At 48.8% G+C, this 20,293-nt stretch overlaps 6 protein-coding genes across 6 annotated transcripts; 4 read left to right on the top strand and 2 right to left on the bottom strand.

Annotated features, from left to right (window-relative positions):
• Positions 1-755: 755 nt before the first annotated feature.
• EV420DRAFT_969712 (uncharacterized protein) lies at positions 756-2,249 on the bottom strand. The gene is made up of 4 exons (XM_060484192.1): positions 1,533-2,249; positions 1,453-1,479; positions 1,241-1,396; positions 756-1,179 (listed from the first exon to the last, which is right to left on the bottom strand). The coding sequence occupies exons 1-4, from the start codon at positions 2,109-2,111 to the stop codon at positions 871-873; spliced, it is 1,071 nt and encodes a 356-aa protein (XP_060336662.1). The 5' UTR covers positions 2,112-2,249; the 3' UTR covers positions 756-870.
• Positions 2,250-4,109: 1,860 nt separating this feature from the next.
• EV420DRAFT_1262119 (GDSL lipase/esterase) lies at positions 4,110-5,177 on the top strand (the record flags this gene model as incomplete). The annotated part of the gene is made up of 4 exons (XM_060467108.1): positions 4,110-4,562; positions 4,611-4,791; positions 4,843-5,020; positions 5,072-5,177. The coding sequence occupies 4 exons, from the start codon at positions 4,110-4,112 to the stop codon at positions 5,175-5,177; spliced, it is 918 nt and encodes a 305-aa protein (XP_060336661.1).
• Positions 5,178-5,454: 277 nt separating this feature from the next.
• On the top strand, positions 5,455-6,595 carry EV420DRAFT_1618169 (proline racemase; the record flags this gene model as incomplete). Its single annotated transcript, XM_060475311.1, has 3 exons — positions 5,455-5,472; positions 5,526-5,739; positions 5,790-6,595. The coding sequence occupies 3 exons, from the start codon at positions 5,455-5,457 to the stop codon at positions 6,593-6,595; spliced, it is 1,038 nt and encodes a 345-aa protein (XP_060336660.1).
• A 165-nt stretch (positions 6,596-6,760) lies between these two features.
• EV420DRAFT_1515195 (uncharacterized protein) lies at positions 6,761-8,112 on the bottom strand. The gene is made up of 4 exons (XM_060471881.1): positions 7,603-8,112; positions 7,423-7,544; positions 6,984-7,376; positions 6,761-6,934 (listed from the first exon to the last, which is right to left on the bottom strand). The coding sequence occupies exons 1-4, from the start codon at positions 7,828-7,830 to the stop codon at positions 6,880-6,882; spliced, it is 798 nt and encodes a 265-aa protein (XP_060336659.1). The 5' UTR covers positions 7,831-8,112; the 3' UTR covers positions 6,761-6,879.
• A 701-nt stretch (positions 8,113-8,813) lies between these two features.
• On the top strand, positions 8,814-10,960 carry EV420DRAFT_1720370 (caspase domain-containing protein; the record flags this gene model as incomplete). Its single annotated transcript, XM_060479750.1, has 13 exons — positions 8,814-9,357; positions 9,408-9,468; positions 9,517-9,579; positions 9,636-9,673; positions 9,723-9,773; positions 9,824-9,860; positions 9,908-10,021; positions 10,074-10,357; positions 10,407-10,475; positions 10,534-10,552; positions 10,605-10,650; positions 10,702-10,861; positions 10,922-10,960. The coding sequence occupies exons 1-13, from the start codon at positions 9,310-9,312 to the stop codon at positions 10,958-10,960; spliced, it is 1,029 nt and encodes a 342-aa protein (XP_060336658.1). The 5' UTR covers positions 8,814-9,309.
• Positions 10,961-12,041: 1,081 nt separating this feature from the next.
• EV420DRAFT_1720368 (uncharacterized protein) lies at positions 12,042-13,137 on the top strand (the record flags this gene model as incomplete). The annotated part of the gene is made up of 1 exon (XM_060479749.1): positions 12,042-13,137. The coding sequence occupies one exon, from the start codon at positions 12,042-12,044 to the stop codon at positions 13,065-13,067; it is 1,026 nt and encodes a 341-aa protein (XP_060336657.1). The 3' UTR covers positions 13,068-13,137.
• Between the last annotated feature and the right edge of the window lie 7,156 nt (positions 13,138-20,293).

The following is a 20,293-nucleotide window of genomic DNA, read 5'->3' as shown; positions in this document are numbered from 1 at the left end:
CGTCTTTGGTTTCACAGACGCTTGCCGTGTAAACGCCGGGTCAACATAATCGATGTTCGCCGCGAACGCCACTCCCGTCGTAGGCACACGCCCTGCTACGCTGCTTCCCTTCCTCAATATCTTCTGATTCTCAGAAGGTAGCATCACCATGCCAAAAGCGTTTGAAGGAGTGGTACTCGGCCGTGCGGATGGATGACGCGCAGGGAATTGAGACGATGGTTGATGTCGAGGATCTATGTGGTGTGGCTTCGGCATAGAAGATACTTTGGGAGGAGCGTTTTGCAGAGGAGTAGGCATTACGAGATTGCTGGGAAGATGCTTTGGAGGAGGCCTGTTCTGATAAGCAGAGGACGAGGATTGGATGCTTGGTGCCGGTTGTCTAACGGGCGGAGGTCTTTGCTGGGGTGCCGTTTGTTGGTAAACAATGCGTGACGTTGCCGCTGGTTGTGGTGCCATCTGTGGAGGTATTATTGGCTGTGGCATACGCTGTGATGGTGGTTGATTGTACTGTTCTGCGAATGGCTGTCGCATTCGACTGGCTTCGTATCCAACAGGATCAAGTATTCTGGAGTTGCCTCCATGCGGTGTTCCGTGGAAAGGGGGCTGAGTATGAGAAACATTGGGTCTTCCGTGGCCATCATATGACGAGGGCTGAGGATAAGGCGTGGGTTGAGGGAAGCCGACGGGCGTAGCGTAACCGAGAGGAAGCATTATGATGCCGTGGAGTAACCGCTGTCTGTGAACGCTGTAGGTTTAAGCCGGGTGTGACATTGGTGGCGGGCGGAGGTACAGGTGCACTTCTGCGTTCTGACCTAGGTGTCATAGGTGCTGGTGCAGGCACCTCTTCTTCTATTCCGCCATACGCATCTGCTATACCCCCGTATGCGTCCTCGTTGCTCTCCTCATGAACTGGAGTAACGGGTCGCGGACTTCGTCGTACAATTTGAGTGGGTTGAACTGGCCGGACGGCAGGCAGAACCGGTTGATGAGATTGTGGAGGTTGCTGAGATCGTGGAGGCCGATGGGATTGTGGAGGTTGATAGGATTGGGATTGGGATTGATGTATAGGGTCGTCATAAGGGTTGAATCTACCGCCACGCTGATATTGATCCTGATCCGCTGCTTGATATACTTGATGAGAGGACGTGTGACTTTGCAGGGGATGCGGCTGTACGTCGGCTGGTTGATACTGACGGGTTTGGTATGGATCCTGACTGGAAGTTTGCGGCTTCTGACGCACCGAGGTTTGATTCTGAAGTGAGTGGGTCTGTGCAGCAGGCTGGACATAAGGCTGGAAATTGTGAGGGAGTATCTGTCCCGGAGTCAGGTTTAGTGATGCGCCGAAGGGTGTAAATGGAGCGGGTGCTGCACTGGTCTGCAGATTCTCGATGGAAGACTACAAATTGGAATCAGTGAACTTATTCCTGCAAAGACGACTCGACAGCGACAAACATTGTCATAATTTCTCTGAGAACGATTCTGCCGAATGTACTAAGTAATCGTAACCGAAGGTTTTCTACAATAGAACACACCTGTTGCCCTTTATTCTGTGGCTTGACGACCTTCTGTATAGCCTCATAAGGCCCGCCATGGTGCAATCTCATACCCAGAGGGTTCGTTTGATCCAGTTCATCAATAGGATCTAGCTGGTTCGCTCGACCGCGCTTGGCCTGAGCACGGGCCTGGCGATGTTCCTCGGCCGCGGGTTGAGGTTCTTGAGGAGGCTCGTATCGAAGAATGAGCGGCCCGTTTCTGCGTGTAGACTGCTGCGGCGCTTCTTTCTCGGGATGTGACTTCTCTGGCGTGGTGTGACGAGAATTAGATGAGCGCTGTGGCTGCTGCTGCTGCTGCTGATATGGATACATCTGTTGGGGTATCTCCTGAGGGGGTAACTGTGGTGGCTGGGACTCTGCCACCAGGGCAGAATGATTAGATGAATAAAATGAATGTGAGGGTGATGGTGAACGTGTTTCGTAGGGAGATGTTTGCTGAGAGTGCGTAGGTGATTCCCGGAGCACTGCAGTAGAGGATCCTTCTCCTGTAGGTGGTGAGTTGTTTAGGACGATAATCCCCGCGCTTCTCAGAAGGGACGGGAATACTCGTGCTTTCATCGTAAGAGGGTGGCTCGTCGCTAGATAGGTCAGGGTTATGAAGGCGTAGTTTATACGTTGCTATACGCTGTGGTGAACGTGAACGTGGTTCCGTGGCCAACGGTTGCGATGGTGGCATGGTGGCAGCGTGGGACGTTGTCGATGAGGGAGTAGATGTTACGGGGGAAGCAGTTTGTACGAATGAAAGAGACGGCGTAGATACGGAATAAGAGGGACCAGCACTGACGAATGAAAATGGAGTAACTCCGGGTGCTTTACTGTCTGTGGGAGAATTCGATGACTGTTTTGACCGGTCTGAATGACGAGAACTGCCATCGGCGAGTTGCTCGTGTTTCAAGGAGGATTGGCCGGGCACTGGTACAGGACCTAGAAAAGAATAGGAATTTGAGAGGAGATGGGAACGCGGATCAGACGAGAAAGCTGGATCATTGTACAGCTCCGGCGAGACACTTCCAATTCTGGGTTCCCTCAGGGTCTTCATGGAGGCCGACATCGGTGGCGCTTTGGATAGTTTTGTCCGTCCGTCAGCCGGTTTCTTGGGCTCCTTGTGCGACGACGACGAAGAGAACAAACCCCACAGGAATGACCGCCCCTGAGGTAACGACCGGCGATCCTCTTTCTTGAGCGCACCAGATCTAGCAGAGGGATCACCGGTCTGCATTGGTGGTGGTTGCAAGCCAGATCCGGTAGCTCCAGGTGCTGTAGGTGGTAATGAGACAGAGTGGCTCTTTCTGGCCATCATAACAGTGTTGCAACCCGGGCTGTGCGAAGAAATAAAGGAGAGGGAAGGAAAGGAGGAAAGGTAGATGGCAAGAAAGAGATATGGGGGATGAAGAGAAACTTGGACCCTCGCGGTTTGAGGACAAGGTCTGCCGTTAGATAATCAGGCTATTTCAACCGTGGCACCCAACGCAACTGAGCCTCTTTAGCACCTCTTACTTAATGTGATTGGACAGCTGCGAAGAGTAGATCTCGGTACGACGCAGGTCTATTAAGAAGCATCGCGTTGCTGGATTCACGTTACTGCCAATGCAATTGAAGGTCACCTGGCAGTGGGGCCTTGTTTAACTCGAGGAATTTTTGATCACAGCAACAAAGCTAGAAGCCTCTTCTCAACATCCTCATGGCTTTCTGATGCGTTCCTCAGTAACTTATGACGAAATTATCACCAAGGATCTGGAAGCCGACCTCAGTTTTTTGCGTCAAGGCCGCCGACATCGACGATTTTCTTTCCTGATAAGCGACAGCTTTGCCGCTCTGTTCGATCCTCTATAAAGTCAGCTATAGACGACGTTACGAGAAGTCTTTCCCTGTCCAACCCGAGTCCGAGCTGCCCTGTTGCCTTTCATTTGCCAACGCCGATATCGCCTGTGGCCTAAACCCATACCAAACCAGGTTCTCAATCAGCTCGGGCTAGACCGATCGGAACCAAAGCCCTTCACTAGTACTCACGCACCGGCTAATTGTAGTGATATCGGAATGTTTTGGAAGACAAGGAGGATGGGGAAAGACTCAGAGGCAGAGGTTCGTAAAATGAATTAATCATACCGTTATAGTACAACTACTACTGATCTTAGTGAACAAACAAGAAACAGTAAGGATGCCTATTTCCATCATGACCTTTGCTTAAAGTCTGTTGTCTTTAGCTTAAGAAAACTCAGCATCTCAAATGCGTCCTGTTGTGCACCGCGAGAGATGGACTACCTCGAAGAACTTGCACAGAAAGGAATCGCGACAGATCCTAAGTAAGCAAATAACAACCCGAATTATCCTCTTCCATTCGATTTTTGTGCGATCTTTACTGTGTTGATATCACCAACCCTGCGTGTATGATATAGTCATCTGGCCCCACATTCGCGCTTCTTTCCTCGCATTTCCACCGAGAATACGACAGATAACGGTCCGCCCGGCGCGTCAACAAAAGACACGATGATCCCAGAATGACGACAGTACGATATTCCACCCTCATAAACACCCAATCCATGTTGGCCCTTCCCGATGTTTCTCCTCCTCGCTCTTCCCTTCCTAGTCCTGGCCCTCGATCCAGGCCAAATAAAAAACCTCGTCACCTTCGGGGATAGCTACACCGACGTTATTTCCATTAGCGACGGCGGCACCCCCTGGCCCATTTACACTGCCCAGTACGCCAACCTTACTCTATACCCTTACGCGCGTTCTGGGGCTACGTGTTCAAATAACATCACCTACCGACCCTCTCCCTCCGTATTCGAAAGCCAGCTACCGTTGTATTTTGCTGAAAAGGATAATGGTTCGATTGTATTGGATCCCAGAGTGACGCTGTATACACAATGGATCGGAACAAATGACGTAGGCAGATATTCAATCCTCACAGGGAGCAATGACGCGTCCATTGTGGACGTTACGAGGTGCATGATTAATTGGGTGAAGGTGCTTTATGAAAGTGGGGCGAGGAATTTTTTGGTTCAGAATGTATGTCATTTATTCGAATTTCATGCACTGCTCACTTACCAAGTGTAGATGATCCCGCTAAACTCCACGATTCTCTACGCACCAGTATCATATCCCAATAGGTACTTCACTGACCCGCGGAACACCACCGAATGGAGCGTGTTCATGCGTGAACTAGTGTTGAGTGGGAACGCGCTATCGCGTTTGATGCTTCACGCCTTGTTACCAGAAATTCCTGGGGCTCACATCGGTAGCTAGAATGTCCAGATGTCATCACAAGCTAAGGCTGATTGATGTATAGGAATCTTTGACTCGCACGCCCTCTTCACAGACATGTATAATAAACCATCAGAGTACCTCAATGGCACGGCACCACTGAACGTGACAGGCGCGGTCGTATCGTGTGTGTATCCAGAGGGAAATGACAATTCCAGCGTGTGTACGACGGCCTATGGGTCGGATCGGGATAGTTTTCTCTGGTCAACCGATATCGCGACTTTCGTCGACATCAGTCTAACATTTGTTGTCAGGTACGATGAGCTACATCCTAGCGAACAAGCAGATAGAATCGTGGCGAGGGAGGTTGCGCAGGTGGTCAGAGGAGAAGAGAATCGATGGACGACGTGGATTAGTTGAGAGTTCGAAGAGAAGGTCGTTCAGCTGTAGGGTTTGGTTATATCATACCAGCTCGATACGCAGTTGTTCATCTTTGTGCGTACAAGATGAACGTAAGACAAACACGATACGAAAACGGTGGATGTCATTTCGCTCAAGACTGGTTATCATCGAGATTTACGGTAAATTACCGTGGGGAACGCCCTCACAGCCTGCGCAAGCTTATCTGATTCTGATCGCTATCATGGACACCTTCAACTCCCTACTCTCGCGGTAGAATGCCATCAAGACAATAGAAATGCACACATCTGGGGAGGCATGTTTCTGGACCATTCAGTTGCTACCCATACTCAAACTTGTAGCTGTTAGCCCACCAGAATCATTATCTCCGGCTACCCACCTCTTCACGGGACCACCCTCCTCGAAAAGCGGCGTTACGCAAAGGAGCACCACGATGATATCCGACGACGGCTAATGCTGGAGCCCCGCGGACACGAAGGGATGTACGGTGCCATCATCGTGCAGGAAACTGAGCTCACGAAGAGCGGCGAGGCAGACATTGGGGTGCTTTTTTGTCATAACGGTGCGTGCGCAGTGCGACTATATCCTCGTTGACCTTGCTTACCCAATTAGAGGGCTATTCAACAATGTGCGGCCACGCTACGATCGCTCTAGGTCGGTTTCTCGTCGATACGCACGACTTGAAGGTGTTCCCCCGACGCGACGCGCTTAAAACAATGAATGGCGTAACAGAACTGAGGATCCACGCGCCTTGCGGGGTGATACATGTCAGTGTCCCCTCGGATTCCGACGAAGTGACCTTTCTAGGCATACCGAGTTTTGTGAGTAAGCGCGGGTTGACGATAGATATTCCTCAGAGTGAACGAGGGTTCATATCGAAAGAACGAGTGACGGTGGACATCGCGTATGGAGGAGCTTTCTACGTGCTCGTCTCTATGCAAGAGCTTGGTGCGGGGGGTGACATTGTCGAGGCAGCAGCGGCAATCGAGAGACTCGTCAACTTGAAAGCCACACAAGAAGAGATAATCAAGCACCCAACGGAACGCGATCTCGAGTTTCTCTACGGCGTAATCGTAACTGATAAGACGCGAGGCGGGCCGAGAGGAGAGTTGGGACTCTGTTTCTTTGCAGGCGGACAGGTCGATCGGAGTCCAACAGGGTCGGGTGTGATGGCCAAGGTGGCGCTGGCAGTCAAGGAGGGATGGCTAGGCGTCGGGTTGGACGAGTGGTGGGGATACGAGTCGGTGGTCAGTTTGGAGACGGAAACATTGGGATTTCAAGGGTGTGCAGTAGAAAAGCGGGAAGAGGGCATCGTGGTTATGGTTAAGGGCAGGGCGAACTATACTGGAGCGAGCGCATTCGTGTGTGAAGAGCAAGACCCATTGAAGGATGGCTTTGTTTTGAAGTTGCCTGAGTAGATGCGAGGGACATGGCAGTCGACTACTGACCGGTCTATCGTAATTGGATAGAAAGATTCCGGACCAACGTTTGTACTGCTTAAATTCGAAGTGACATCGAGAGGACATTCAGCTTAAGTGACATTGTATATTTGATCTGGAACTAAAATTGACCTATTGCGGAGAACAGTTTCGCTTATTTGTTTTCGTGAACATTTCGAGACTGACCATCGGATTTATTTACCAGGTTGGTATCGCTGCTCTATCATCTCGTATGATATTACTGCCGGCACCCAAGAGTCTGCTTAATACGTTCCCGTTTCACTCGTACCTTCTCCCATGATCGCGACACCAGAAGAACTACACGATCATTAGCAATGGCCTAACTATCAAGAAAATATCGACTTACGTCCCAATCCTATCCGCCCCAGCTTCCAACATTTCCACACACTTTTCGAAATTCCGGATCCCAGCCGACGCCTTGACCTGCACGCCTGGCATGAAAGCCACCGCCGTCCGCATAAGAGAGACATGCCTTGTGGTTGCCCCGCCGCCCAGAAAGCCTGTGCACGTCTTCACGAATGCTGCTCCCGCATTAGCGGCCATGAACGACGCTGCGGTGATCTCTTCATCGGTCAGAAAGACAGTTTCGAGAATAACTTTGAGTGGTGTAGTCCCGCAAGCTAGAACAACGGCGCGAATATCGGAGAATACGAGAGAGTAGTTCCCTGCTTTGAGGGCACCGACATTGAGGACCATGTCGATCTCCTTGGCACCGTCTGATATGGCTTGAGATGCTTCACTGGAGGAGATATCAGATGAAATTTGAAGATATGGTGGAAACGCACAATGCCTTGACTTCCGTCTTCGATGCGCCGAGGGGGAATCCGATCACGGCGCAAGGTATCGTAGAGGTTCCAGCAAGACGAGCAGTAACCTGGGGGATATTCGTACCATTTACACAACAGGACTAGTAGCGCGTATACATTAGTAACGAAGATGGTCGCTGGCAAAAGATGGATAGGCACCTTGAACTTGAACTTGATAGCTTCATCACACAGCTTATCAATTTGAGCAGGAGTCGCATCGGGTTTGAGAAGCGTATGGTCGATCGTGCGAGCGAATTCAGCATTGGGGGAAGTAATATGTAAAGTAGTCGCTATGGGCTTGGGCCCTGCTTTCTGAACATCTGATACTTTGGTCGATATCAGCGCCGCCCATTCTTCGTTTGTTCGTACCATCTGGTGACTGGTCATCGGAAATCAGCCTTAGGGCATTTGGTCGATATCTGTAGGCGTACTATTCAGAGCTGCGCTAGGTCCTGGCCGTAAAGGTGGAATATGAGATCACTGGTTCGATCACCATCCGAATCGTCATATGATCTGAATCTGGGCTCTTGTCAATGTTAATGAACTATCCCATGGCATCCTCGAGTGTGCAAGAACACATTGGCATAATTACACAGCTTGATTTGCCATTTCAGTCTGACAACATCGTCCCGTCATAGCACAAAACCAAGGTGCGAGGCTCAAAAGAAGTCTCAAGCCGGGTCTTTCCGGTCACGTGAAGTCAACACGAAGCAGCGAATTGAAAATTTGAAATTCAACACTTTAATTTGTGCGTTCTTCACATCCGTGCGGATTCTCAGACTCAGCGATCTTAAAATGCACCCACCCAAGGCAGGACCATAATCGCTTGAAATGTGGTGCTCTAGACACCGTGTCTGTCTACAGCACGTTCTCGGAGGAACAGAAGATTTCATCATTCTTTTTGTGCAGCACTGGTGCAAGTTCTTGAACAAGTTCTGCTTGGACATCATGATGCTGTGAACGGTTTTGATTATCCCCCACATCTGCGGTGCCATAGGGCTGGGTACCGCATGTTTTCGATGCAAGGATTCGATTTGAACCTTACAGCTGACCATTTCACTCACGATACCTGGTTGAGAAGAAGCCTTGGGTATCAATATTAACGGACAGAAGACTCGGAGTCGGTACATATATCTTTTGACGGAGGGAATGGAATATGAGGAAGTGCCCCGGACCAGAATTCAGCAGGTAACATTTTGGGGGTTAGGCCTACCAAACTCGCACATGAGGCATCCACGAATGCGGCCAGCTGTTGATCGACCTTCATCAGTGGGCCCTGCCCATTGATGTTGGAGGTGCTGTTGGTGCAATTCTTGTATGGCGTCCCGCTCGTCTGATGCTTGGCCATGCATGAAGACTCGTTTAGTGATTCCGCTCCGAGTTGCGCTCTAGGTTTGGTTTTCAACCAGAATGCTCAATCGAGAGGTCTACTATTTCAGAAGCAGATCCGAACTTCTCGCATCGAAATGATCAGGTACTACACATACATCTGAACATCGCCTCGGTTTTTACCTTGTCCGAACCAAGCACCGCACTATTCCGCCTTATTTCCCCAAGCTATCTCTACATAAGGCCCCGGTACAGAACATAGCCCTTTTTCTTCGTCCTTCAATGATTGAAGCCCTCGCTCAGATTCTGACGCATCAAGCGACTCAGGAAACGCCTCGAAAAAGGGCTCTTCTCATTGGAATCAGACTATCCAATGAAAAAGGAAGACAACAGGGAGACGTAGTTGGACCCCACGTCGATGTTGAACGCATGAGAGAACTGCTCATCAGCATGTTTCTTCATTGTCTTATCTCGTGCTAATTACTTACATTCCGTCTAGATAACTATGGGTACCAAGCGGAGAATATTGTGACTCTCATGGATAATGAAGGACCAGCTGAACTTCAACCGACGCACGATAACATTGTATGGACATGTTAAACTCCTCCATACTACTGACCACATAACTTCCCCAGCTTTGCCATATAACGAGACTCGTTCATGAGCCCCAGGATGGAGAACATTTCTTCTTCCACTGTAAGATTTTTGTCTCATGAACGGTATCCAGATGATGACCGGACGCAGACTCAGGACATGGAACACAGGAGGAGAACTTGGATGGGAGCGAGGAAGACGGTATGGATGAATGTAAGTCCGCGCATTTCTTGCTCGAATCCATCGTGCTTCGTTCTAACGACGATCAGGTTTGATAGCTATGGACGGCGAGACAATCAAAGATGATGTAAGTGTTCTGGAAGCTGTTCCTTGCTTAATTTCAACGCGCTTATTAGGTCCTTCGGAGGTATCTTGTCGATCGTCTTCCGCCGACTTGCTATATGACGGTTCGTCTTCGCCTATGGTCTAAATTGTTTATCCCTTATATATCAACAAGGCGGTCCTGGATACATGTCACTCGGCGTCTCTGTTGGGTACGTTTTGGTTGCTCCCTCGCTGACTTCTTCGAGTAACGCACCAGCAGATTTAGAACATTTCCGCTGCAATCGCGACTTTAGAGGACCGTATTTGCATCTTCGTCAAAGGACGTCCTATTCACGGGCCCTCTGGGATGTACTTCGTTGTAAAACCATGGGTAGGCAATATATTATAATCACCACTGGATGCCAAGCCTCAACCTCTCACAGACACCTTCTCACGTAGGACCATCCACCAGCTAACAGACAAGAAGGGCTTCACTTCTCGCAGAACGTCCTTCCAGAGTCTGATCAATGCGTCATTCAATGATTCCCCCAAAGTGTTAGCAGAGTCGCTGTCCATAGACTCTACACAGGCGAACGTAGCATCATGCCTTGACGCGACCAAACAATGTGAATCCCCTATACAATTGTTCAGCCTTGGTTCTCCCGTACGGGCGTGCTGCAACGGGTTTTGTCCGCTCCCCACGAAGAAGAGGGAAGTGGCCAACGTAGTAAGCTAGTCTTCAAGTCATCTTGGACCAATGGTTTATCAATGAATAGGTCTGTATATCATCATGCAAGGATCAGCAGCAGACATGGGAGGTTACTGGTGGAATGTCCTTAACTCAGGTCAGGATAAATAAAGCTGTCCGCTCATGTCTTTTGGCTTACCACTCACCTCCGTCAGGCTCTGATCAAGAAGTGTAGTGCGTTTCCCCTCCCTCCGATTCGCTTACTCAGGCTGAAATTTATGGCTAGGTGAAGAATCCCACCCCTTACTTGCCAGTCTGATGTTGCATGTCAAGTTCGTCCATTCCACCCCTGCGTCCTTTACCAAATTGAAGTCGATTTTTAGGTATGAAATCTTCAAGAACTTCTGTAAAGTTTTCGAAGAAGTGCAGAAATACTCTGAACGGTTGCGATCGTGGCAGGAAAAACGCATCAAAAGGGGGCTTCCTATCCCACGCCGCAACGATGAATTCTTCTCGGACATGAACTTTCGCCAGGACCCACAGGTAAGCATTTCTGTGACATGATACCGTATTCCATCTGACTCCCTGTCTTTGCATCTTAAGCTGTCCAGCCCTGAGCCTCTTGTCAGCATTTCTTCTTGAATTACTTGCTATAACAATGCTGACGCTTCAGAGTAGGATATGAAGACTGTTCGATGGAACCCATAGTCATCACAAAAGCGCCACGATTCTGTGACAACACCACGCTACGATAATATCTTATCCCACGTCCACCTGTCAACTTAATCAACACAAACTCATCGCCGTTAAGATTCTCGATTAATATTCCGCATGCACTGCCTCCTGTGCGCCCCGTTGTATTTCTCTTTCGAAAACCAGTACAAAGAAGACTATATGATAATATTATATACCTCACAAAATTAATTTTATTTGCTGATTTACTGGACTGGATCACTCCGCAATCGTCACAACCCACATCTTTTTCTGCCGGCAGCCTTCGTAAACTTTCGACTTCGGGATATCACTTTCAATAATGTGATCAGTAGCCAGAAAGTACCTTATGTAACTTGGTCTCTGTGTATCAGTTACAATCCTGATGATTAGATTTTGTTGATTGCCGGTAAGCATACGTGGCCTCATCGTTACTGCTGTGCTGACAATTATAATCACACCGGGAAGATGGACATTTGTGACGAACCGGAATTTTGAGCACAAATGTAACGTTTTAGGAGCATTGTTTGGGAGTCAACGAACTTCGGATTTTGGAAGATCTAAAATCCATGCCGCCCGCTAGAAATAAGTTTCGTGTAACGAGCCGGCCTTTGGCCCGGTCCTTACCCTTCATTTCTCCCCCTCGTTGTCGCTCCACACGCTCCACCGTTCTCGACGCACCCGATAGGATCTATTTGATATTAGCTAGTAGTATATAAGAGCTACGTACTGCTGTAGTAGCTCGGGTTTTTCGCAATGACCAGCCTTTACACCTGTCACACACTGTGTGAAACTCCTTCATGAGAGTACATGACTTTCGCCACCCTCTCATATTTTTGACAGCTCCATTGGCTGTTTCTCTGCTTATTTCTATATCTCTCTCTCAACTACATCTGCGCTTTTTTTTCTTTAAATCTCTTTCTCTCTCTCTTCATCGATCTCTGGAAAACCGAGGCTTGATCACCCGAGGCCACTCCGATTTCGACACTGTATCTTCTGTATACCTATTAGGATGTCTCGTTACGCCTTGCACAGCCGCCGCAACACTGTTGCAACAGGGCCAGCCTTGCCAAGGGTGGAGAGTCCTTTATCCGAGTTATCTGGTGAGCTGTCCCCAGATATCCATAATACTAAAATCCCGGCAGAATCCAGCACTGCGAGTGCTCAGGGCTCTGCTCCTGGTCCGGCTGCAAGCCGTGTTCCAGCGTCTGGCAACGCCACGCTGAGGAACCCTCCTTCTGCTCATGTACAAGTGGAGGAGGAGAAATCGTCTCCTTCTGACTCGGAGGATGATGAGGATGTCAGTTCCCAAGGGAATCTGACTGCTGCGGGTATTTCAAAGAAGAATTTGTCTCGTAGTAATGTAGAATATGATGATGAATCTGATACATCTAGTTCTAGTAGTAGCATGGAATCCGAGAAAGCATCTAGTAAGACTGATGCTGAGGAACCTACTCCTCTTCAACTGGCAAGGCCTGCAAGGCTTCGTCGTACTCAGAGTCTGGATGACCTGAGTAGGAATGCAGTTCGCTTTAAGGAGCAGCATAAAGCAAAGAAGCTCACCAAGGAACAAGCTTCTACAGTTAGGGCTGCAGAACGTAATCTGACTGCCGAGCAGCAAGAAATCCTGGCAAAACGTCAGGATAAGGTTGCTCAGAAGCAGGCTCGCAACCCACCTGAAACCCATAATGCAACACCAGGCCCAAGCTCATATGTTGCGAAGGGAAAATTTGCCGATCGTAACCAGGAAGTTGATGATTTGGAATTGGACATTGAGGCTCAATGTGAGGCGCTCAAGAACTGGAACCAGGTCCGTGATGAGATCCAGGAATCACTTGATGGTCATCAGGATGAACTTGAACCTGAAACGCACCATGAGGATGGATTCGCAAAGGTCAGAAAGTCTTCTAAGCGGACTAAAGCTTCTGGCAAGTCCAAGGCTTCGCTGTTAGCGACCGATTTCACAAACAAGATCAAACAACTCAGCGTGACTCGCACTTCGGTCAGGCGCTGTATGTTGTCCGCAGGTTTGCGTTAAGGGAGCTATCGCTTAGTTGAGCGAGAGTGAGTTCAGACTAAGTTATCGGGTGAATAAACTTTAGTTCGAGACTGAGGTTTAAGACCTGCAGTCAAGCTACTTAAATACAGTTTGGGTTGTGCTAAATATACTACAAGTGTCTGCAACAGTACGGTAAACGTACTGAATCCTCATGGTAGAATGCAATCGAGTCCGGAGAATTGGCATAGCGAGATTACGAGAGAGTCGATAAGATAAGATAGGGCACGAAATCGTAATATTACCCCCCTGTTAAGGCAGTCATCCCGACTGCATTGTAACTTGGTTTTGGAAGGTAGGCTCCTACAAGAGAGGGTGTGTTTGGTTTTACCAGGTATTCTTGAATTGCCTGTACCAATGGATGGTCGACTTCTGACTCTGTTACAGATTCATGTTTGGACCAGGAATCTGATTCGTCTTTGTTCTCCCACCACTCCGCCGGGGGTCTTGTGATGAATGAGACTTGTTCGAAGTCTTCGATCGCGTCTCTGGCATTGTCCAGGTCTTGTTCATCTACCCAGGAGTTCTCCTCCCTCGGATATCCTTTCCATTTGACAAGGTATTCGATTCCTGTACCGCGCCTTCTTCCTCTTCTTCTTGATCTTTCCCTTCTGTCTACAATTTCCTCCACTTCGTACTGTTCTTGTCCGTCTATGAGGTCTGGTGGTGGAGGTGTGGGCTGTACTTGGATTGGGAACTCCGGCGGATGGTACGGAGTGAGGAGATTTTCGTTGAATCAGTCATGGATCTTCCACGTAGGGGGAAGATGTAGCTTGTACGCGGAGGCACCATGTTTGGATATTACTTCGAACGGTCCAACGCGCTTGTCTCCTAACTTCTTCATTGGTCGAGGAAGATGTAGGTTCGTGGAGTCCAGCCATACTTTGTCTCCAGGCTGGTATTCCACTGCTGGTCGCTGATGCTTGTCATATTGCCGTTTCATGGTCTCGGCCGCCTTCTCCAAGGCTTTGGCGGTCTGTTCGTGTACCTTCTGAATGTCGGCTACGAATTCCCTTGCTGCCGGATTTGTCCCTTCCTTTATTGTGAGCAGTGCTAGATGTGGTTTCTGCCCATGATTGATTTCGAAAGGGGAATATCCGGTCGCCGAATGTTTTCGGTTATTGTGTTGGAAGGCTGCGAGCAGTAACCATTCGCTCCAGTCATTCTGTCAGTGATTGATGAATATTCGGAGATATTTTTCAATCTCCTGGTTCGCTCTCTCTGTTTGCCCATCGGTTTGTGGGTGATACGCCGTGGACAGGTTTCCTTGTATGTGCAACATCTCGTACAGTTCCTTCATGAACTTGGATACAAATTGAGGTCCTCGGTCAGAGATCACCTTTTGAGGCATTCCGTGTTTGGCCCATACGTGATCCCTGAGGATTTTGGCCCATCCGGCGGAGGTTAGTTCCGTGGAGCAGGGTACGGGAATGACTTCCTTCGAGAATCGGTCTACGATCATAAGTATGGCGTTGTATCCATTGGAATCTGGTAGTTCGCCGATCATGTCGACCGTTATGTGTTCCCATGGTCAAGAGGGTACGGAATGCAGATGTAAGGGTGCTCTCTTCTTTTGCGTGCTTGTTTTGGTTCGTTGACAAGCTTCGCATCCTTTTACATATCTTTCCACATCCTGTTTCAGCTTCGGCCACCAGTATTCTCGTTGAACGAGCTCTTTGGTTTTCTCAATGCCCGGATGTCCAGCCGTGATATGGTCATGGTGGATAGCAATGAGTTCTCCTCGTAGCTTTGCGTCTCGGGGAACGTATAGCTGCCCGTCATAGTACATTAGTCCTTCCTCTTGGGTGACCCCTCGGGGATGATGAAGGGATGCTTCTATCCCTTTGTCCCACCTGGTCACGTCTCGCAATGCCGTTCGTATTTTCTTGTGTATTTCCTCCTCCCCCGGCATGATCAGGGCTCGGAACATTTCCGGTTTGAGGATGACCACTTCGTCATTGTCGTTTCCTCCTTGGTCATGGTCTGCCCTTCGGGATAGTAAGTCTGCCTTTTTGTTTGCTGTGCTGGGTTTATGGTGCAGTGTGAAGTGATACTTGGCCAACTCCGTCACCCATCTAGCTTGATGACGGTTGAGCTTCTGGGGTTTTCGGAAGTATTGCAGGTTTTGGTGGTCCGTCCATACTTCAAAGTCCTGGTGCGCTCCCATGAGATAATGCCTCCAGTCTTCTAGGGTGAGCATGATGGCTAGGAGTTCCTTGTCATATATCTCATAGTTCCATTCTGTGACCATTAGGGCTTTGGACAAGAACGCCACCGGCCTCCATTTCCCTTCCTGTTCTTGTGATAAGACAGCTCCTATCGCTCCCTCACTCGCATCTGCTTCTACCCGGTACTTTCCAGTCCGGTTGGGTATTGCCAGCACAACCTCCTCTGCTAGTTTCCTCTTGATCTCTTGGAAGGCGTTTTCTTGGGATGTTCCCCATGTCCATTCCGCTTTTCCAGTGAGTTGGGTCAAAGGTCGTACGTGTTTGCTATAGTCACGTATGAATCTTCAATAAAAGTTGGTGAACCCCAGGAACAATTGTAGTTCTCGCTTTTTGGTAGGTTGGGGTCACTCGGTGATTCCTTTGACTTTTACGGGGTCCATGCGGATAGATCCTTGACTGATGATTACTCCGAGGTACTCAGTTTCCAGTACCTCGAATTCGCACTTTTCTGCTTTTAGGAAGAGGTTATTGGCGTGGAGGATGGTCAGGACTTCCTTTACGACAGCGCGGTGTCTGTCTTGGTCCTTGGTGCAGATTAGTATGTCGTCTAGGTAGACGGTGACGTCTCCTCGTGCAATCTGTTCCTTGAACAAGTCGTTCATCATCCATTGGAATGTGGCCGGGGAGTTGGTGAGACCAAAGAATATCACCAATGGTTCGAACAACCCTCGGTTGGTTCGGAAGGCTGCCTTCCACTCGTCGTCCTTTTTGATTCGTACATTATTGTATCCCCACCTTACGTCTAGCTTTGTGAAGTATTTTGCGTCTTTGAGCTGATCCATTAGTTCTCCGATAAGAGGAAGGGGATATCGGTTTTTAATGGTCATCTCGTTTAGCTTCCGGTAATCTTGTACAGGCCGGAGCTTTCCATCCTTCTTTTTGATGAAGAAGAAGGGCGACGCCATGGGAGATTTGGATGGTCGAATTCTTCCTGATTCCAGGTTTTCGTCCAGGAATTTATCCAACTCCTCCTGTTCCGCGGGATTAAGGGGATAGACCTTGCAATCTAGGCTCGCGCTCGCGTTAGGAATCAATTCGATTGCATGGTCCCATGGTTTACGAGGTGGTAGCTCGTCGAAGTTTTCTTTTGCGAACACGTCCCGAAACTCTCGGTAGTGTTTCGGTACTATTTCTTCGAACGTTTTTGCTTCCTTGGCTTTATTGGCTTTGGCGGCTAACTCGTTTGCCTTGCTCCCCATGGCTCGGATGTGAAAGGCTTCTTCAAAGTCTATGACAAGAATGGTATCCCCTTCTTCCACTTCCGTTCCCCAGGCTTGTTCAGGGTCTTCTTCGGGTAGTAGAAAGGGTATTTTGCGGCACGAGCAATGGGCTAGGGTTACTGCTCCCGTTTTCCAGTCTATTATGGGATTGTGTCGTTTGAGCCAGTCATGGCCTAGGAATAGAGGTACGTTTCCTAGGTTGACGACTGCGAGATCAATTTTCTCGTGATGATCTCCAATGGTCATTCGGAGTTCTACGATTTCGGTGATATCCCCTCCCTTGTTTCTGCTGCCGTCCGCGTTGTATACTGCCTGTGCCTTTGGTAACTTCACCATGTTTATTCAGTGTTCCTGTACAAACGTTCGGTTTATGCAGCTCCCAGTGCACCCGCTGTCGACTAGGGCGTCGACTGCTCGTACTTGGCCGGTGTCCAGGGTTTCGAGTTGTACTCGGATATTAATGCTTCGGTCTTTCCCTCCTCGAATGTATTGGGGGGGAACGCGTAGGTCCTCCATGTTTTGCAAGCACTGTTCTCGTTGTTTGTACGTTTCTTTTGGGGACCCAATGAGATCTAGGACTAGATCTTCGTCCGCCTCTATAAGGCGCCTCGGGTGCATCCACATGCGAAGTGTGGCCAACTTTCCTTCCATGGTCCTTTCTTGTCTCATCTTCCATCTTACCCATTCGGCGCTGTGGGGTTTCATCCATCCTTTGTCCCATTTGTCCTCGTAGTACTCCTCTTCTAACTCCGTTACTTCGTAGTCTTCCGGGTACTCCTCGGTGTGTATCACCGGGTCTTCCCCTTTTGGCTCACCACAGAAAATGGTCAACATTTATGAGCATGTACAAACCGAAATTACTCCTAAGAAAGCTGTCTAACCCACCTAACGTCTAATAAACAATCTCAACGATAGACTTGGCTATAAAGATGTCTGACGTACCTCAATTTTATCGTAAGCAGTATATATGTCCAGATATAATCCCATATAATCCTGGTAAACAGGCATATACCTTTACGGCCTGACCTGCATTAGCCTCAAGTTAATATCACTTCATAAGAGTTTGGGCAGCTTAGAATGATTATTAAAGACATTACCGCCAGTTACTCTTATATACGATAGCATTTTCAATAGACGGCAGCAGCATTTGATGAACACGAGTATATTATTGAATGCGGCGATGAAACCACCAAATACAAATTACATACACTAATACGAAGTGGCCAGGGATACGGGTACAGAGCATAGCCACGCATTCGAGGTGCAAAGCAAACCTGTATAACAATTTGAGTGAGATGTGAACGGAATAACAGCAGAAAAAACTTACAGAAGGCTAAATGCAACTTGTGCAGGAGCATAGAGATGCCACTGAACATCAAAGCATCGGACCCAGCCTCACAAGTCACAATAACGGGTAGTCATCTTCATGATGGGGCTCTTAGGCAGACAATTATCTTGGATGTTCATTGTGATCGGTATCCATATGTATCGCAACGACTTTGCCTAAAGAGCGAAATCAGCGAAATCACAGACAAACAGTGAGAAGACATATTTTCCAACCGTGGGGCAGACTCTGATATTAAAGAAACCACAAAAGTCAGAGTATATGTGCATACATGCTTTCGAATTTGCGCACCTTGTTGTATATCTACCATCCTTATTGTCCTCCTCACCTGCCTATCCTTCTCATTGCGAAACATTGTTCAGCGCTTCGTGGGCATGGTCAATGTGGTACTGGAAAGAGCAGTTATTATACGGCGGCACGAAGGGAAACCGATGCCAAAAGCACCTCCAATCAGAAGTAGCGTCACTCGACTCCCTCTGTTACCTGCAGGTATGAAAAACTCGGTAAAATGTACACTACAGAGCAAACAGGAGACACACCTCTGCCCTCGAGTACCGCTATTATGTTCTCGGCATCGCCGTGACCCTCATGCATTGTGAATGAGAGAATGAGTGTGTTCATCGTCAGACGAACCGTAGGCACTGCCGCTGCCAAGATCCTTGTTGTTGCCATTGTCTTGCTCCATGTCGACCTCATAATCAGCTTCGTCATCTTCAGATCTGAAGTTGGTGGAGTCGGAAAACCGTTTTCTCGCTGGTGGTTGGGAAACCTGGCGATGCTCGGCATTCTTCGATGCATTCTTGGATGTGCTTGAAGGTTTTCTGGGTGGGAGTAGCTTTTCTCGATGGCTTCACATGTGAAGAACTGGAGAATGTGGGTTTGGGGATGGCAGGGAAGATGGCGGTAGAAAGAAAAGCAAAGATCGCGGTCTGTCACGTTCATGTGACATGACGTTGCACATCACGATACCGATTTTAGAAACTTGTTCTCACCTGCCAGCCCTGTCACCGGCAGGAACATGTAGCATCACAACTGCCAGCACGTTCACCCAACAAAATCCTCCTCCTATGAATCTCTGTCTTTAGAATGTATCTGTCATCCTTCCTTTTGCCCCGAGTCTACAACTCTGCAAGTTTTGCCATGACGATGTTCCTCTATGACCGGATTGCAAAGCTTTTACAAACCTAAATAAACCTAGACTGAGATTTCTAATGGTTATATCCTCTTATGAACCTGACTGAGAGGATTAAAATATCAAGTATCCCAAAATAAACACATGGCTCATTTATACAGGTATATGAACATGCCTTATCTTTATATCGGGCTATATACGAAGTCATCTTATGTATAGGCATGTAACCTTTTCTCGCGTTTTGTGGTGCTGTTCCTTGAGGCTTTGTTGATAACTGTAGTCATCTTCCTCATTGGGCACTTCTTCAATGGAAACGTTCTTTTTATTACAAATAGGAGAAGCACATAATGGTCCCACTGACCCACCCACCGAGGAACACGAGCCCTCGGTGCCATTATGTGTTAGTGACAGAGAGGGGAGACGCACCGTGAATGGAGGGGGATAAATGATGTCCCCGGTTGTCTTGACTGTTGTTTGCAGGGCAGCAGTTTTCTTGATGGAGATTCGCGTTCCCTCTTGTGGCTCCGTCGTGTTGGGGTAGTTGGCTGCATAGGGCAGGTGCATATGTTCCGCCTTCAGGCGAGGCCCTGCATCGTTCCTCTCCCGCCTGGAGGTGCCTTCGCCCACTACTGGCTCGGCCGCTCTTCCTCTGTTTTCTGTGCCGGTACCTACCCGCCACGGAGCGATGTTGACCTTGATCCCGTGTTTCCCGCCGCCTTGCGCAGCAGTCGCTGCTTGTGCTTTCGCACCGGTGGCCAAGGACCTTGGGTGGGGTTCTTCTTCGAGCATGGTGGAAATCCCCTGTACACCGTTGCTTTTATGTGACTTGCTAATTTCATTTTGTGAATGTGGAAGTATTTGATCATTGCCTCGAGGGTACTACATGCGGTATATTAGTCCGACCTGCAGGTTTCTGTGATGCACCACTAAATGAAATTGTGTCCTTAGCCGACGCGCATTTGTCGCTTACGCCGCCGGCTCGTCTTTTACCTCCTTGACCTTCGATGTGGAGGCTTCCCCTTCTTCGTCCTTCAATACTTGTTGATACATGGCGCGGATCTGGGCTCGGGAGAATTTGGGCTGGTGCTTGATGAGCCACGTACTTTCGTCCTTGGGGCACTTGTTGTCTTGCTTCCGATGGCCCTTGTGACCGCAGCAGAAGCATCGTCCTTCCTTCCGCAGTCGGTCCTATCTCCATCGGTTGTCCTTGGCCCCCATATGTGGTCCCTGTTCCTGTCTTCTTGTCACCCTGGGAGTTTCCGGAGTTCCCGGCTTTTCCCGTT

The sequence above is a fragment of the Desarmillaria tabescens genome (genome assembly GCF_030435595.1).
Source record: "Desarmillaria tabescens strain CCBAS 213 chromosome Unknown EV420scaffold_5, whole genome shotgun sequence".
NCBI classification, from domain to species: Eukaryota; Fungi; Basidiomycota; class Agaricomycetes; order Agaricales; family Physalacriaceae; genus Desarmillaria; species Desarmillaria tabescens.
Note: the sequence above shows the minus strand (reverse complement) of the source record. Positions and strands in the feature narration are given on the sequence as shown.

Excerpts from the sequence above, each read along its gene's own strand:
- EV420DRAFT_969712 (XM_060484192.1), bottom strand. The coding sequence starts at position 2,111 with ATGAAAGCACGAGTATTCCCGTCCCTTCTGAGAAGCGCGGGGATTATC. Across the intron at positions 1,480-1,532 it reads CACAGAATAAAGGGCAACAG|AATCGTTCTCAGAGAAATTA; the intron begins GTGTGTTCTATT and ends TACATTCGGCAG. Across the intron at positions 1,180-1,240 it reads CACTTCAGAATCAAACCTCG|CCGACGTACAGCCGCATCCC; the intron begins GTGCGTCAGAAG and ends AGTATCAACCAG.
- EV420DRAFT_1515195 (XM_060471881.1), bottom strand. The coding sequence starts at position 7,830 with ATGACCAGTCACCAGATGGTACGAACAAACGAAGAATGGGCGGCGCTG. Across the intron at positions 7,545-7,602 it reads CTATCAAGTTCAAGTTCAAG|TCCTGTTGTGTAAATGGTAC; the intron begins GTGCCTATCCAT and ends ACGCGCTACTAG. Across the intron at positions 6,935-6,983 it reads GGGGCGGATAGGATTGGGAC|TTCTTCTGGTGTCGCGATCA; the intron begins GTAAGTCGATAT and ends ATGATCGTGTAG.